Source organism: Python bivittatus, unplaced genomic scaffold (assembly GCF_059951505.1).
Source record: "Python bivittatus isolate LINGU-HERP-01145 unplaced genomic scaffold, Pbiv_v1 ctg000590_np1212, whole genome shotgun sequence".
Classification (NCBI taxonomy): domain Eukaryota; kingdom Metazoa; phylum Chordata; class Lepidosauria; order Squamata; family Pythonidae; genus Python; species Python bivittatus.
Window position 1 is genome coordinate 14,579,298 of NW_028277086.1, and position 16,610 is coordinate 14,595,907.

The following is a 16,610-nucleotide window of genomic DNA, read 5'->3' on the forward strand; positions in this document are numbered from 1 at the left end:
AAATAAATGTATCGGTGTTCCAGCTAGAGAAGAATGATGTGGGCAGGGGGATATTTAATCTTGGCTTTCTTGACATCAGTTTAGCAGTCGGCAGCTTCCAAGTCATTTAGAGCAGGGTTCCTCAACCTCAGCAACTTTAAGCTGTGTGGACTTCAACTCCCAGAATTCTGGGAGTTGAAGTCCACACAGCTTAAAGTTGCTGAGGTTGAGGAATTCTGATTTGCAGGTTTGCCAAAAGTGCCATTAGGTACAATCTGGCTTGAAACTTGTAGGGATTTGATGTGGTGCTTTTGGTAAAAGCTTCTGAAATGCTTGGTGGAATTTAAAAGAAAAAAAAAAACAGGGTGTCACTGAATGCTTTAACTTTGAGGAACAGGGGTCATTGTTCTTTTACGTTGAGTTGCCAATTTTTCTTTTTCTCCAATCTAATCAATCTAATCTGGTCCACAAACATTCAGAATTGTCCCCCCTCCTCATTAGATTCATCCTTGCTGACCCATAGCTGCACAACATGATTCATTCTATCCATTCTTTATCCTTTCCTGGTTGATTAAGAAGATTTTTATTGCTCACTGATTATTCTTGGTGGGTTTCGCTGGATATTAGATTTCCTTCTCTCTTGACAAGAAGTTGATGCATTGATTGTGGAGCTTCTGTATCAATATATAATCTCAATTGAAAGCATAGAACAGTTACGGAGTGCATTAAATTAATTCATTAATCACAGGTTACATGTCTGGAAGAAAATAAGTCTAAGATATTTTTGATCCATTTTCCTCTATCCAAATCTTTGAAAATAAAATGGGTTGTTCTGGTAGGTAGGTAGGTAGGTAGGTAGGTAGGTAGGTAGGTAGATATTTATTCCTAAACTATTTGTTATCTTGCTCAAAGAAACTCTTTGCCTGATATTCATGTATAACATATATGGATATCCATATATAACATAAATATAATGTAAAAATTCCCTTCTGTTGAGCTTTGTTTTGGTGAGTATATGAATGTGTCCGTTTACTTTCCTTGTGAACAACACAGAGGTTTTTGCTCTTCTCAGTCTAGCCTATACCCTGGAATTTCCTGGTGATATCCTATCCAATTATTAACCAAATCAGACCTTTTTTAGTTTTACAAGTTCAGCCAAATTTGACAAGCTCCTGCTACTAAAGCTGAGTTTACATCAATACATTATATATCAGAATATATTGTAATATTTATCCTATTCTGTCTAAAAGATATTTGACACTTTGAAAGTAAAATTCTTATAAAGACAAAGTATATGCAAAGTTGGGTGCAGGGTAGAGTATGCAATCAAAATCAGTGGACTGAATTTGTCCATTGATTTTGATGGGCTGCTCTAACCATGACCAAGGCTGGGTCCAAACCACAATCTTTCCAACACCAGTGCTATTCCTAGAAAATGCAAAATGATTTATCTCTCTCATACACAGGCCAGGTTCACAGATCATATCAAGACTTTGTTTGAGAATGATTTATTGAATTAATCACAACTGGCTGGGTTCATATGACAAGTTAAACCATCATTCATAGTTTAAAAACTAGAATGGGCAAGCTTACCAAACTGCGGATCCAAAACCAAAGAGGACTCAGCTGTATAGACACGTAGAAAATTGTGTAATCCAGGACTGAAGTTGGTGATCTTCTTCCCAATAAAAAAGCAAGTCTTGAAAGAAAATTATCCTGATCCTGATTTGGTGTGCCAGTGAGTTGGATGTTGTGTTCTCAAGGGTTTTCTCAAATGCTGACAAAGAACTCCCCAGGAAGAATGTTAGCAATGGCAGACAAACACAGTGACCCTTTGCCCACAGCATGCTTCAGCGTATTCAGGGAAACACACTTGTTCTGTATCTGAAACGTTGGTGTGTGATGTTCATAGGATCACAGGACTAGGCCGTCCAGATCTACAAATCCAAGCCCCTCCTTAGTTCAGGAATCCAAACGAAAGGATCCCAGAAGAACGACTGGCTCTCCACCTTGAAGCATAGGGCGGGGGAGTCATCGTCATCACCACCACCATCATCCCAATATAAGTTTTGAACCAAAAATTCTGAATCAGCCTTTTTATCCCCATAAGTCATGGATGAGCTTTCTCCCCTTCCTTAGTTGTTTAAAGAGGAATCAGCTGTAAGGGCCCCTGCTTAGCCATGGACCCCTACCACATGCTCTGCTTGAACACACTGGCAAAGATGATCTCATTTATGCCTTTTCATCTGACCTTACTCTCTTTGCCTCTTAATGTTACATCAACTTTACCAATATGAAATTGTCCAGGGATTATTCTAACCAGATGTGCAGTGCCAGATGTTTATATTTTCATGCACAATTATCTTGGGATTCATTGTTAATTTATTATTTTATTCTCTCTCCCCTCGCTCGTCTTAGATATGATTATCGTGAAATGCTGCACAATGCCACTTTCTGTCTGGTCCCCCGTGGCCGGAGGCTTGGATCCTTCAGGTTCTTGGAGGCCCTGCAGGTAAGAGCAGTAGAAATTTGAGCTCCATTTAAGCTTTTTTCTCAACTAGAATTCTGTCCTGGGTAATATTGCGGCAGGGAAAGGAAGAGAGAGCAGATATTTTATTTCCGTAATAGTCCATGATTCTGCATTCATTCTTCTTCGGGGGGGGGGGTTAGCAGGAGTTTCTCAGCATCGAGAGGCCTTATGTAGCATTATTATACTTCCTCAAGGGTGGATTGTCCCAAACCATTGGACAAATAGTCAGAAATCTTACTTCAGAGCAAAGAGGGTGAACTTTTTTTGCTGAGAATATACCTCGCTTAGCCTATGTTGGCTGGCTGAGGGCAAGAAAACAAAGTTGACCTATCACATATTCAGCAGATTTGAGGTTGCGGTAAGAGATTTGGTGGTTTTGTTTTATTTTTTTAACTGAGATCTGCCCATCTGAAGACTTACATTATAATTTTTCCACTTCCACTGAAGTAGAATGGGAAAACTTATCAGTTTTTAGCAGTCCAGGTCAATGGGGTCCTTGAGGTTTATATGGAGTCATAGGTTGCTTATCTCTATTTTAGAACAGTGACCAATAAGTTAGATGGAAATAAATAACATGGCTTATTGTTGAAATGTGGCTGAAGCAAAATTGCTTCTAAATTCAGCCTGGATTTTCACATTGCGTGCTAAATAAGTCTTAAAATATAACTGCTGTTTGTTAGACTTTCTTAGGCAAAGGAAGCTGCAGGAGGGAGTGGGGGCAGGGTCAAAGTGAGTCAAAATAAAATTTTAAAATAAAGCAATGCACCTACTCCATCCAAGACATAATTGGGAGAATTACCTTGCTGTTATGACTTCTGTGCTTGGCAATGCAGTGATCCACCAGGATTTTACACAACAGATACTGAAATATATAGATATGAGAAGCAGAATTAGCCAGTTCATGTAGCAAGGAAGTAGAATTAGCCAGTTCTCTTCTTTCTTCTCTGTGCTTATTTATGTGCAGACAATCCCAAGCAGTCAATACTTTGAAAAAAAGTTTCGCTTACCTAAATGGCTCCCATCACACCTGTTAATTTTTTTTTGTTGTTGTTACTTGCATAGGTAAGAATGAGATGAAAGGTTTCTTGCTGGTGAAAGATTATTTCTACAAAGTTCTGTTTCTGCAAAAGTACAGTTTGTTAATTTTTCGCTAAAAAGCCATCCTGATGAAAGTGTCTGCCCCACTCCCAATTATAATGATTTTCTATGCAGGCTGCCTGTATTCCTGTGATGCTCAGCAATGGATGGGAACTCCCATTCTCCGAGGTGATTGATTGGAATCAAGCTGCCGTCATAGGAGATGAGAGATTGTTATTACAGGTAAGGGGTGGGTGAGTGGAAAGCAGTGGCCTTCATCCGTGCAGCTGAGAACAGCAGCCATCTTCTCTGCTTCCAGGAAAGATATACCCAAAAGGTCATGGCTATAAAAGAGATTTTTATCGGCCAGGATTTCTCTGTGTCATTGTGAATATTAATTCATTTAATAAAACATTACTCACTTTCTGACATGAAGGTCATTCAGGCCTCCAAATGTCTTGGTTAAAAATGTAGGAGCATCTGATTTTTTTTTATAGGTGTGCACAAGAGCTCCAGAGTTGAAAGCTCTTGTCACAGAAAGTGATTTGCAATGTCAAAATATTTATGGTCCTGATACTTCTCATCCTAAATCAGGATTGGGCAAACCTACATATTACTGTCACGTATGTTTATCTAAAATTCTGAGCACTTTCTGAATTTAGCTTGTAAATATTAAAAACCACTCAAGATGCATATTTAACTTCATGTTTTAATATTTAAATCTCTACAGTATTTTATGAGCCCTTATAATGTTACAGAAGCTTTAAACTGCCTGGAGCCACTGAAATTTGAAAAGTGCAACATTAGATGGATAGCTAAGTTCTGATCCATATATTAGTCTAGGAGGTGCAGATCAGGTTGTTACATGTGGGGATGTACAAAAATCAAAATCCTCAGTCATCGTATATGAGATTCTTCCAATTTCTTTTCTCTTCCTCTTAACTTGGTCTTCCCCAACCAAATACCTTCCAGATGTGATCTTGGGTAGGAAAATCATTTCCTGTTTTAACAAGAGTTGTAGTGTATTACATCTGGAGGGCACCAGGTTGGAAAAGGCAAATGCAATTTATCTAGCTCTTCCCCATAAAGAGCAGAATGTGACCATTGCATGCAATAAAGAGGGAGTGTGACTCCCTTGTTTAAGTCAACTTCTGTTATAGTTTCTTGGGATGAAGAAACAGAGGCTGTGATGTTTCTCCCATTCTGGTGTTTAAAAAGGCACTGGGTTGGATCTTGTGAAAGAACCCAAGTTCCTGGATTATTCTGGGCTATTGTTTTTTCCTGGGCCCCTGAAAATCTACTCTGAAGAACTGAAAAGTTCTTATTAGATGGTACTAGACACTTTAACAGAAAGGGAAGAATCGGCCCAAATTACTACTTTCCCCCCTTTCTACTAATAGAGGCTGGCTATTGGGTCCTTATTACTTCTACCACTGGGAAAACTTTTCCATCCATGGAGAGTCATTTCTGGCTTAAGCCCACTGATATTCTGAAGGAGTGCTTCTGGATTCAAAGCTACTCTCCAATTTGTCAGATATGGGGAGGAGAGGGGATGTCTTTTCCCAGCCCTGCTTGTGAGACCCTTTTAATGGGAGACTTCAAGGAATAAGCCTGGGTTCTTTTTCATGCAAGGCACGTGCTACACTGCCGTGCATGTGATCAAAATATTTAAATCTGGCAAAATGTAAAAATCTACACCATGCCTGGCATATTTAGTTGCCAAAGGTAAGAGAGAAGGCTGTGCAGAATTCCAAATATCTGTAAATGTCCCCCTCCCCATGAGTACATTAATATTCTGATCTTCGTTGTTTCCTGTAATGCAGAATTGATTATCTTCACAGCTGCTTCCTTACTACAGCAGCTACTATACTATTATTAACAGTGGTTTTTAAAGAGCTGGCATGAAGCCCAAATGTCTGCTCTGGGAAATGTTTTTGTTGCATTACAGTTTTTCATTTCCCATTTTAGATGAGCTCGGATGTTTTTATTTACATATTCTCCATAGTGTCATGCTGTTCCAGCTCCAGACAAACTTAAGCCACTTTCTGTGTTCTCATTTTTGCACCACATTTTCCCTTCTTTGTTATTGTATCAGTGACCTGCTATTAAAATATCATCCCTTTCTAATAATTCTCTTGTGTTTGTGGCAGATCAGCATCAGTTCATCAGTTCTCACACCCATCTTGTAAGCCAAGAAGATTAATAGTAAATAGCCAAATGAAATTAAAAACAAGAGCCCTAGTTTGTGTTGTAAGTGAGCCAACATGTAAAAATATGCTTTAGAAAATATTCTAAGCTTGCCTTTCCCCTCTTCGCTGCCCACCTTTGAAGATATCAACAGCTCACTTTAACTCATGGATGTGATGATATTGTTGTTTTCATATACAGGTATAGATAAAAAGATTTGTCCCGAAGGGTTTGGAGAAAAATAATGAAATGCAGTCAATTAAATATAATGCAAATATACCTGGCCATATTTTGATTTATTTATTTATTTGAATTTATTAGCCACCCAACTCCAATGGACATATAAGAAATGATCACCTAAAACTCTTACGTGTTGCCAAAATCTATCAGAAAATTCATACATTGATGCAAATTTATAAATTCACAAGATTTTTTTTGCAGTACGCATTAGAGTTAAATGAATTGATTTTTAAAAATAAGACGCAGTCCTGCATGGACTAAGTAATGAGTGGCTCCCATTGAACAGATGTTAGGACCAAATGTGTAGTATTGCACAGTTGAGATTTAGTATGAGATACTTTATATGTCATAGGATGTAGTCTCTTGGAAAGATAGCTAATCTATTTTAATCTTATCAATAAAAAGGGAATATCTTTTCTGAATAATAAAGAAGAATTTTATTTCCATATTCCCTGCCTTTCTTCCTTACCTAGCAAATGTCTCTCAGTGCTCACTCCTGTAAAATAACAGTGTTTGATCAAAGACCACATAGTGAGCTTCAGGTTTAAATTCGGGATTTGAACCTAAGTCTTTCCAGTCCTGGATCAAGAGATTAATCACTTTGGCTCCCTGGCTGTATTAGGATGTGAATACATTTAGCCTCCTATTGAGCACGCACCATTTAATTAATTAATTATCACATTTATTAAGCTAAACATACTTCAGTAAAGGTCTCTCAGTCTTTTAGAAGAAAATGCAAAGCCAAAATGAAAACCAGAGTATTAAAAAGCTTCAATGTGAAACAGTTAAAATTAATTGTACAAAAAACTGTTTTGGATATTTAGGAGCCTTTTAGAAAGCAAAGAAAGAGGTTAGGCTTCCAATGTAGTGGAGAATGCATTCTAAGGAACTCAGGCTAGACCTTGAGTCTCCATTCATCATCTCAGGTTATATGGAAAAGGTGTTCTCAAGTGGTCTGGATCAAAGCCATATAAAGTTTTAACAATAATGACCATGATTTTCCATTTCACCCAGAAACAAATTGGCAGGCAGTACAGTGCATTTTGCCCAGGGTATAATGGGGTCTCTTTCAGTTCTTTTAGAATCCAACCAACTGTTGAGTTCTGTACCAGCTGAAATTTCTGGACTAGACACAGAACCAGCCCACGTAGAGTGTCTTACACTTGATGGACCTGGAGTTTGCCCCACCTTTATCATTTTAAGGATACTTTCCATCCAGGAAACGGTGCCCTTGCTCTAGTTTAGGAAACCAGGAAGAGAGGGTCATCCAGAAGTACTCCCCAATCTGTTCTTTTGAGGAGAATATAACTCCATTTAGAACCAGGAGATTCACCACTTCTCTAGAACTGTGATCCCTTGTAATGAGTACCTCGATCATGTCTGGATTCAATTTCAATTTAATATCGGTCATACAGGTAATTGTTAAGTGCAGGCATATTACAGAAAAATACATTTGGGTTCCACCAGAATATGGATAGCTCTAAATCTCCTGATGTTCTCTCCTGATGGTTCTGCATAGATACTTAAAAATGATGAAGACAGAATGGAGCCCTAAAGGACTCCATCCACTCAACTGCTCCTGTTTCAAGAAAGCTAGACTATCTGAAATCTCCCTTCTAGTCCCAGATCCCTCAAATAATCCATAGGGATACCATGATTGATAGCATCAAAAGCTGTTGAAAGTTAGGAAAAAAATGTCTCTGAAAGCCCCTAGACAAGCCCATCATGGGAACAACCAAGGCGGTCTCAACCCAGTAGCCTCCTTTAAAGCCATGTTGAAATGGGTTGAGATTTTTGCCTTTCCTTTGCAACGGAACTACAATGAAGAGTTTGCAAGCTTCCCCTATGGTTAATGTTAGCTGAGATCAAGAAGCAGACACTATAAGAACCGTTATCATTTTAAGGATATTTTCCATCCAGGAAATGGTGCCCTTGCTCTACTTTAGGAAACTGTATACTGTTTAGTTTAGGAAACTAAAGCTATAAGAAGTTATATAAAGAGATAAAACCAAAAAGAAGCCAACTTGAGACTGATTTACAAAGCTGGTATGGTTAGCCATAATTAAGATTAATTGTAGTTTCAGCAGCTTAGTGTAAAGTTAAAGCAGAGGCTTCTGAAATCATCTTCCGGGTCAAACAAGAGGAAGAGAAGAGAAGGGAAGCAGTTAAGTTCGTTCATGAACCTCTAAACCCATATTTAAAGCCATATTCATTGTCTCATGCAACATTACCCAGACTTCACCAATAAATAGCTGTGAAAACCTACATTTTTTTCACTAAAGTCATTGTTTACCATGAAGTATAACAAAAACCACTGGCTCTAAACTATGATTCCTTCAAGCCTCACCCATTGAATGAGTCAATGTCCCATTTAATGATGGTGGATATGTCTTGCTCTTTACAGTTAGAAGTCTATATTCCTTATGAGGCACTTTCAGGCCATAGCCCACATCAGTGGTTCAGTGTTGGCTTGGCCCAGGAAGATCTTCATCTCACAAATAAATGAAGATATGAATACTTCAGTGTTGACATGTCTAATTGCTGCCTTCTTGCATCTTATTAATGGGTCTCATATCCCCATTTTTAGTTTTCTTGTGACCCTTGTTTCAATAACAGATTTACAGATCGTTAAAAGGATTGCATATTGGCCCTCTTCCATGTGCAAGAGATGAGCTGATTTAACATTAGTGCCACCTTTGCATGACAGATCATGGTACTTCCATCCATCTTAGGAGAGCTAAGCCAGTTTGGCTCCTGATTCAGAGGAAGCACTTGAACAAAGATTTGCAGTGGTCCCTCTGGAAGTGCAAAACAGGGTGGCTTACCATAGCTGAGAACACCTTCCTTATGACATCTTGGCTTCTTCCCATGCCCTTGCTGGACCAATGAATGAAGGTAGTGTGTCAATTGCATCCTAGTCTGGGAATTCCCCCATGGCTTGCTGAAAGGAGCACTGGCCAACATAGGATACCGCCCAGCAATTTGAGGTTTACAGATGAGTAGTTTCTGAGCAAAACTAGATGTTGAGTGGAAGGGTTTTGTTAGCCCTGCGAGGTAGTCCAGACAAGAAGCACAACCAGAAGTACTAGCTCTATCTTTATTGTAAAGTTTCGTTAACACAGTCATGTAAGACTGAAAGTATTTCTCTCCTCCTTTCCTTTCACTCTCCGGAAAACTCGGGAGGGTCCCTTCTGAAACATTCCTCACACCCTCCCTCCTTCTGTGGGCTGAGATATCTTTTATCTCCTGTCCCCCAGGTCATTCCCACATACCATACAGGTTTCATCTCATTGAACCTCTTGCAAAATAAAAAAAATTCCTTTTGGCATGAGAAAATTGTTGCCCCTAAGATGTTTCCTCACTGCCCCCATTGTCTATAAAATCATGATGCTGTGCAAAGAATAGATGTATTCTAATTAAGAGTATTTTATTGGAATGGTTTTGGGGGGCAAAAACGTGAGAGAATATGTATGAGCGAAAAGGCCTTTGTTGGGTATAATCTAATGTGTAAGCGGAAAATGCAAAATGGCACAAATCAAAAGCAAACATAGGCAGATGCTTTATGCATAATTAGCCCAGGAAAAATGAATCATTTGAAAGGCTTAGGAAGAACACAGCAGACTAATGAGAAAATAGGTGCTGTGCTGAAATAGCACCCTCCTCAATAAATGGAATATCAAGAAAGATTGATTTTTCCTACTTTAGATAGAAAGTATATGCACATACATAGAAGAAGATCTACAAGTCAAAGCTTTCTGGAATCAGTTTTTCCTCCTGTCTGCTATGCAAGATGCCTAAAGGTCATGCAGTTCATAAGTGAAACCGCAACTGTGCATGTAATCTTACTTCAACTTTTCTTTGCTTTACAGACCTGCAAAGGTCGTAAATGTGGGCATTGGTCACAAAGTTACTTTTTCATCACTGTTGTAACTGCGAACGGTTGCTCTCCAAGGCAGTCACTAGAAGGGGGCTACCGGTAGTCTATTCCTTTTTCTTCTTCCTATGGATGTGAAGTCCCTCTGGGCCACCAGTGGGTCTTCAGTTTACGGAGCAAGAACATCCACTTGGGAACTTTTAGGACATAAATAGGAATGTGGGACAAATTAGTTGGGTTTATATTTACTAGAGAGCTGCCTAATTTGCATTTCCTGCATCAATAGATAAATCAGAACAGTTATCAGAATCTTATGGAGCAGTTCTCCATTAGAAAAACATGTAAAGAAAAGCTATGCAAGGGACAGGTGTGCTCCAAAATATACATATGAGCAATGTACCTGAAAATCTTTATAAAGTTTTACAGGAGAAATGGTTTAGTCATAAACTGGTGTGGAAATGGTTAAAAATTGAAGTTGAGATAGAAAAATGAGAACTCAGAATGGATAATTCATCGGTATAAGTTATTTTGTGGTTCTAGATTGACTAGCACTATACAGCTTACTGAGAACTAATTCATAGCCCATAGATGCATCATGATCAGTTTTGGCCCTATATAATCTAGTCCGAAGATTGTCATGGTGAACTTGGAATACAGAAGCTTTTTTTTCCCTTTAGGCTGAGGGTATCACTTTGTGGTTGTGTTCCAAGGGCCACACTCCCAAAAATAGTCAGTGGAGCCAGGACAGCTGCTAAATTGATTCCACTTCCCATAACTTTTAATTTAATTCAAATTCTGCCCAGCTAATAACACTATTATCCATTTCCCCTTCAGTCACATTGAACATTATCATTTGAAAATGGCTTTTAAAAAATTGATCCTGCACAATGACTCCTGGATTGTTGGTGCATACACTGGTTCCAAACATTTCCATTTTTGAGAGAACAGCTTGGAAAAAAGACTGAAAAATCTTTTACGTTCTGAAAAATTATAGACATCCACGTTGAAGGCAAGGTCCTACCCAGTGAATGGTGATGTTCACTGCCATGTCAAAGTTTTTTACCTTGTCATCCAAATTGGGCTTGTGAAAATGGGAAGTTGTAAATGATCTGGTTTTGGAAGAGGCTCTGATTTTGGAGAAATATAAGAAATGCGGGCTCTCCAGTCAGAAGTGGGACAGAGACATAGCATTAACAACCCATATAATTCAATTTCCAATTACTGCTATCACAGCTGGTACTTCCTGACAGTGTGGATTGCATGCCGTAGATGAGAGCCAAATTCACTGTACACTGATCTATAAAATCTAAACGGATTGTGCTATAAACGGATCATCTGGAAAGGCCCCCAGTCGTGCCTTAATGTTCCTGGGTTGCAGTGTTTTCGATTCTGTCTTATTTGTTTCAATGTTGTATTACAGATCCCTTCTACAATCAGGTCTATCCATCAGGATAAAATCCTAGCACTTAGACAGCAGACACAGTTCTTGTGGGAGGCTTATTTTTCTTCAGTTGAGAAGATTGTATTGACCACACTAGAGGTGAGTAACAATTCTCAGATAATAGCTGGATCTGAGGCCCAGCTTTTCTGTCATTTGGATTGTGTCTGGCCTTGACTTTTGCAGGTACTTAGCAAGGCAAGTGCCTCTACAAAGAATCTGATGAAAGAGAGACCTTCAGCTTCTTTATAACTTTTCTTCCCCTGCGGAACTATGGTCATTGTCTCTGGGATTGGTGTGAGAAGAAATGACAGTGTGACAAATTGGCAACCATCTAACTTGCTAGGAAATGTGGCCTCTCCTAGACTAGAGGCTTCTTGGGATTTTGATGGCTGATAAATCAGCTTGCTTGTCATTGCTGGTAAATGGGTTCTTTAAGGACCCTTTCTTGAAAAATCATGTTTTGAAGAAGTGATACTATAACACTTTTCCTCTATTCAGGCAGGCTTTCTATTCCAAAATGTTTTCAAGGTCTTTGACTGATGTCTGGAGAAAGGTGGAGAAAATGTTGGGCTTAAGGCAGTAGCTATTTCAGATTAAGGAGGCAAATGTCAGAAACTTAACTGAGAATTGAAATGAGTTGGCCACGTTTTTAAGTGCCTTTCTGTTGAGCCTTAGCTTGATTTTACAGACCTTGACTTGCACACTTTTTTTTTTTTGCGCTGTCTCAGTCTCTTCAAGGTAATGTTAAGCCGTGATTCAGCCTTGCATACATAAGCACAGACTCTATCCTCCTCTAAGTCCTTGTGTGCAGAAAGGAGAATAGAAGATTCCTGTATCAGTTTGATATTTGATCCTAACAAAGTGACTCAGTTCTTTACAGTCATGGTTTACAGGCAAATGAGATGTTGACAAAGTGCTGAAAAATATTCTTCAAACTATGATTTCACTCAGGTTAGAACAGATCCAATAAAAGCAACGGGCTTAGGTTAGTCTTGACCATTGAATACACTAGATCTATTTTTATAACAGGCCTATAAGCATAATATGGTGGGCATCACTGCAGATATAATTCTAAGTCATGCTTAATATTGAGAGAACAAACTGGGGGAGCTGAGAAACTAGCTTGCAAGATTAAAATGTAAAGGATACAAATTTTCCAGGGTCAAAAGTCAACCTCAGTTCCTGGGGATTACCTTGGTACATCCATGCAGGTTTGTTTTGTTTTTACCAAAAGTAAAGGAAATGGTTTTGCCATTGCCTTTTACTGAACAGTCTAGTCTACAGATTCTCTGGTGGTCCCCCATCCAAGAACTAACTAAGACCAACCCTGCTTAGCTTCCAAGACCAGACAAGGTCAACCAACAGTTGCCATCTGCTGAGAAAGCTTGTAAGAAGTTGCCATTGTATCTCCTTGTCTGTGTGCAGCTATATACGCTGTTCTGCAGGGCAAAGTGGGTTACATTTGAAATGTTCCAATATTTGTTTCAGCAATAGATATGACCTATTTTCATATATGCTAGGAAGGAGCTACATATTCTCTGCAGGTCCTTCGGTATCCAATGCAGTTGTAATATACAGTAGGCTGCCAAAGAACCAGATTGTTCATATAAATTTATAATTTTAAAGCAACCTATGAAGTGTATAATCTTTCACTACTTGGTCAGTCTTCTTCAATAGGTTTTTTCCAGTTTCAAATTACCTTGATCGGCCATTTGAATGTTCCTCTTTTCTGTATCCTTTTCCTCAAAATTTGAATTGCTTTTACACCAGACTCATGGGATGGGACAAAGGTAAAACAGAATGAGATGTGATGGTGATTTAATCCAATTCATAGTCCAACAAAAGGAAAATGGGCTGGATTAAATGAAATGCAATCCCACCTGCTTTATGTTTGCTTCATTTCATGAAATTAAGATCAGTATAAAACCAGTTTTAATTCTGAAAGAAGTCTGAGACAATTTGCATATCCAATCCATATTGCCTTAATTTAACAGAAATATCCTCATCCCCATTAAAAGTGGATTCATGACTGGGGAGGTGTGGGGAAGAGAACTGATATTAGAGGCAGAAATGCACCCTTTGGAACAAGTTTTAATTTAGAGTTCTTTTATGGGGGAAAAAATCATTATCTAATTCAGCCCTGTTTCTTGATTGAAAATTCCTTCCTTAATCCATATAGGATACGTGTTTACTTAATTAGTAAGTTTACAAAAAGAAGACTTTGTGTCCCCGGGAAGAGTGGGGGCACACCAAATTGACAAGAATGTGTTTGACACAAGTCATTTTTAGACCAAACTTTCAGCAGTGATTAAAAGGGGGAAAAAAAAAAAATTAAGAGCGCAAATTACAAATGGCATTTTAGCAATGTGTGTGCCGCTATTTTGCCTGTAGATTTTTTACGGTTAGTGAAAGAGCTGTAAATTGCCTCTATTTTTGTCCTTTCCTGTATCCTTTCCTACAAAGCTTCTCCACTGTTCCAGCCTTTTGGACAGTTAAGTATTGTTTTCATAACTAAAATAGCCATCTGTTAAATTTGGTACAGCCTTTTAAGTCAGTCCCTGATCCATCAAATAACAGGATTGGTAAGAATTGTCAGCCTGACCTGTAACTGAAAATATATATAAACGATGGCATTTAGAAGCCTATTTCAAAGTTAAACCGCTCTGAGTCATAGGGAACCATGTAAGGGGTGTTCTGTTTAACAGGGAAGTTGTCCTAGATATGAGTGGTTGAATTTTATTGGGGGAATCTTCTCTCTACAGTATCAGAGGCCAGCTGTATGTGGCATTTCTGCTAGCAGTGGCTTGGTCTGAACAAGTGACAAATAAAACATTAGATAGTGAACTGTGTTAACCCTCCTTATGTGGATATGTTGAATACAGTATTTGCTACACTAGCCGGTATTCGCTTTCCAGTAACAGACGGGGTCTTTCTGGGTTGCATAGGAAAGTGTAGGGATTGAATTTAGGGTATTTTGCAGTTGAAGCACACCGTTTGTCATAGGGTGAAGCAATATGTTGCACATAGGCCCCAGTGTGACCACACATACACCAGGCTTTGTGATCCACTTGATTTCTTTTTCTTACTTTTAGATTATTTACTATTACAAACGATTGAAATTGGGAGCCGGCATACTGCCGAGCAAAGCACCAGCTTGTATTATATTCTTTATTTATAATAATGTCTCTGGGTACTACATAGTCCCTACGGGTATGCTTGAAGAATAATTAACAGCAGCCTATGATGTTTTGGAAATGTACTCAACTGTTTAGGAAAAAAAGAACAAAAACTAAGCATTGAGTCAAATGGCAGAGACTAATCCCACAACCCTGTGATTGTGTGTGTCCTTAATAACAGCCATTTTTATGAGAGCCATGGGCCTCGTGGCCGCCATTTTTCAAAAGTGGCCAAAATGTGCCTTCAAAATTCCAAACAGGACTCCAAAATGGCCTGTCTCAAAGCTGTGGTCCTTCTCTAAAATATTTTTTCTCCACAGTCTGTTGTTATGTGCTATGTTATCATACTGGACCATTTCTGTAGATCGTTGTAGGAAACACAGTTATATAGTTGTTCCATTCCTACTGGCAGGATCTGATAAGGTGGGATTATCCATTTTGTCCTCTGTGTTTTTAAATGTACCTCAAGCTGAATCAAGTATGGATGCCTAACTAGGACCTGGATTCTGTAATGATTTGAATGAGGAGCACTAAACAGGACTGAATCCTAACAAAATACAAAACCAAACTATGTTTCTTGTGTTTGGGGTTTAGCCGTTTCTTTTATTGAGGATCTTTGTAAGATGCTCCATGATTACTGTGGTTTTGGATGAAGAAAGCATCAAACTCTACCTAAGGAAAGGAAATAGAAATAAAATAGTACTTTATTTCAATTAAGCAAGGGTGCATATTCCATTCTGCAGTTTGTCTTTTGAATGATTCTTGCAGCATTATTCCTTTTCTAGTTTGGAGGACAAGTCTGGGTTTATGGAGAACATTGAAGCCCCGACCTCTCTGTAATAAATATCAGGAAATAGGATTTCCCACTTTACCAACAATATCTTGAGAGCTGAAAGTGTTAACTTTAAAACAAAATAAAATTAAGGAAAGCTGAAATTCCCAGGGTCCTGGATTCTGAATCACAGTGTGAAAACTTTACATTTTCTTTCCATGATAGCATAAAATTAGAACAGTGCATTAATCATGGCTGGTCACCGATTGTTCTTGGGCCAGGGATGGAATACTGTCATTATAAAGTTTTCCATGCAATTTGTATTTCTGAAACTACCATAATACTGTGCTCTTTATATGTCTGGGAAGGAGAGCAGAGAAGTGTAGGTTAAAGACATTGCTGTTCAGAAACAGTTCCCATTCTGTCTAAAGCTACCACTGTCTGATTATTTCATGTTATATGTCGATGGCAAAATTGCAGAATGAATCCATCAGTCTCTCCAATGACCTGTGCATTTTGGAAACCAGAACTATTTTAATGTTACCTGAAGCATCGGATAGGAGCCTAGTTTTGCCACAATGTCTGCAGCAATAAATGAGACAGGTGAAGTTCCTAACCTACATGAATCATCTTAGTGGAGAAAAGATCCCGCAGCAATCCTAAATAATCTGCCTCCTGGTAGCTCTGGTAAAAGGTTCTGCTTTTTTCTCATTATGGTTTTCCTAAACATTGTTTTAACTTCTTGCTTTTCAGATTATTCAAGACAGAATATTTAAGCACATATCCCGTAACAGTTTAATATGGAATAAGCACCCTGGGGGGTTGTTCGTACTGCCACAGTATTCATCATATCTGGGAGATTTCCCTTACTATTATGCTAACCTAGGTAAGTGATTCTCTCTTGATGACCACACTGGTTGGGAAAGTGAATCTCATTTCTGGGTGATATGTAACTATTTTTTTTTTAATCCGTTCAATCGTGTCCAATTCTCGGAGACTGCCTGGACGAGTCCTTGCAGTTTATTTGGCAAGGTTTTTCAGAATTGGTTTGCCATTGCCTCCTTCCTAGGGCTGAGAGAAAGGGACTGACCCAAGGTCACCCAGCTGGCTTTGTGCCTAAGGTAGGACTAGAACTCACAGTCTCCCAGTTTCTAGCCTGATGCCTTCACCACTGCACCAAACTGGCTCTCATGTAACTAATAATCTGAGGCAAATGGAACCTAAGCTGTGTAGTGATTTGGACCTCCAAACCAATGTATGAGAATAAGTACCCAAGTTCTCAATCAAAACTCCTTTACTCTTCTAGCAACAAAGTAGGGATTTGAGGAAATTGA

At 38.8% G+C, this 16,610-nt stretch overlaps 1 protein-coding gene across 1 annotated transcript in view; it reads left to right on the forward strand.

Annotated features, from left to right (window-relative positions):
* EXT1 (exostosin glycosyltransferase 1) overlaps positions 1-16,610 on the forward strand; it is a 259,809-nt gene that overhangs the window by 220,184 nt on the left and 23,015 nt on the right. The window contains exons 3-6 of the mRNA XM_088149029.1: positions 2,398-2,491; positions 3,722-3,829; positions 11,308-11,427; positions 16,030-16,162. Coding sequence (XP_088005155.1) covers positions 2,398-2,491; positions 3,722-3,829; positions 11,308-11,427; positions 16,030-16,162 — 455 coding nt within the window. The remainder of the gene's footprint in view (positions 1-2,397; positions 2,492-3,721; positions 3,830-11,307; positions 11,428-16,029; positions 16,163-16,610) is intronic.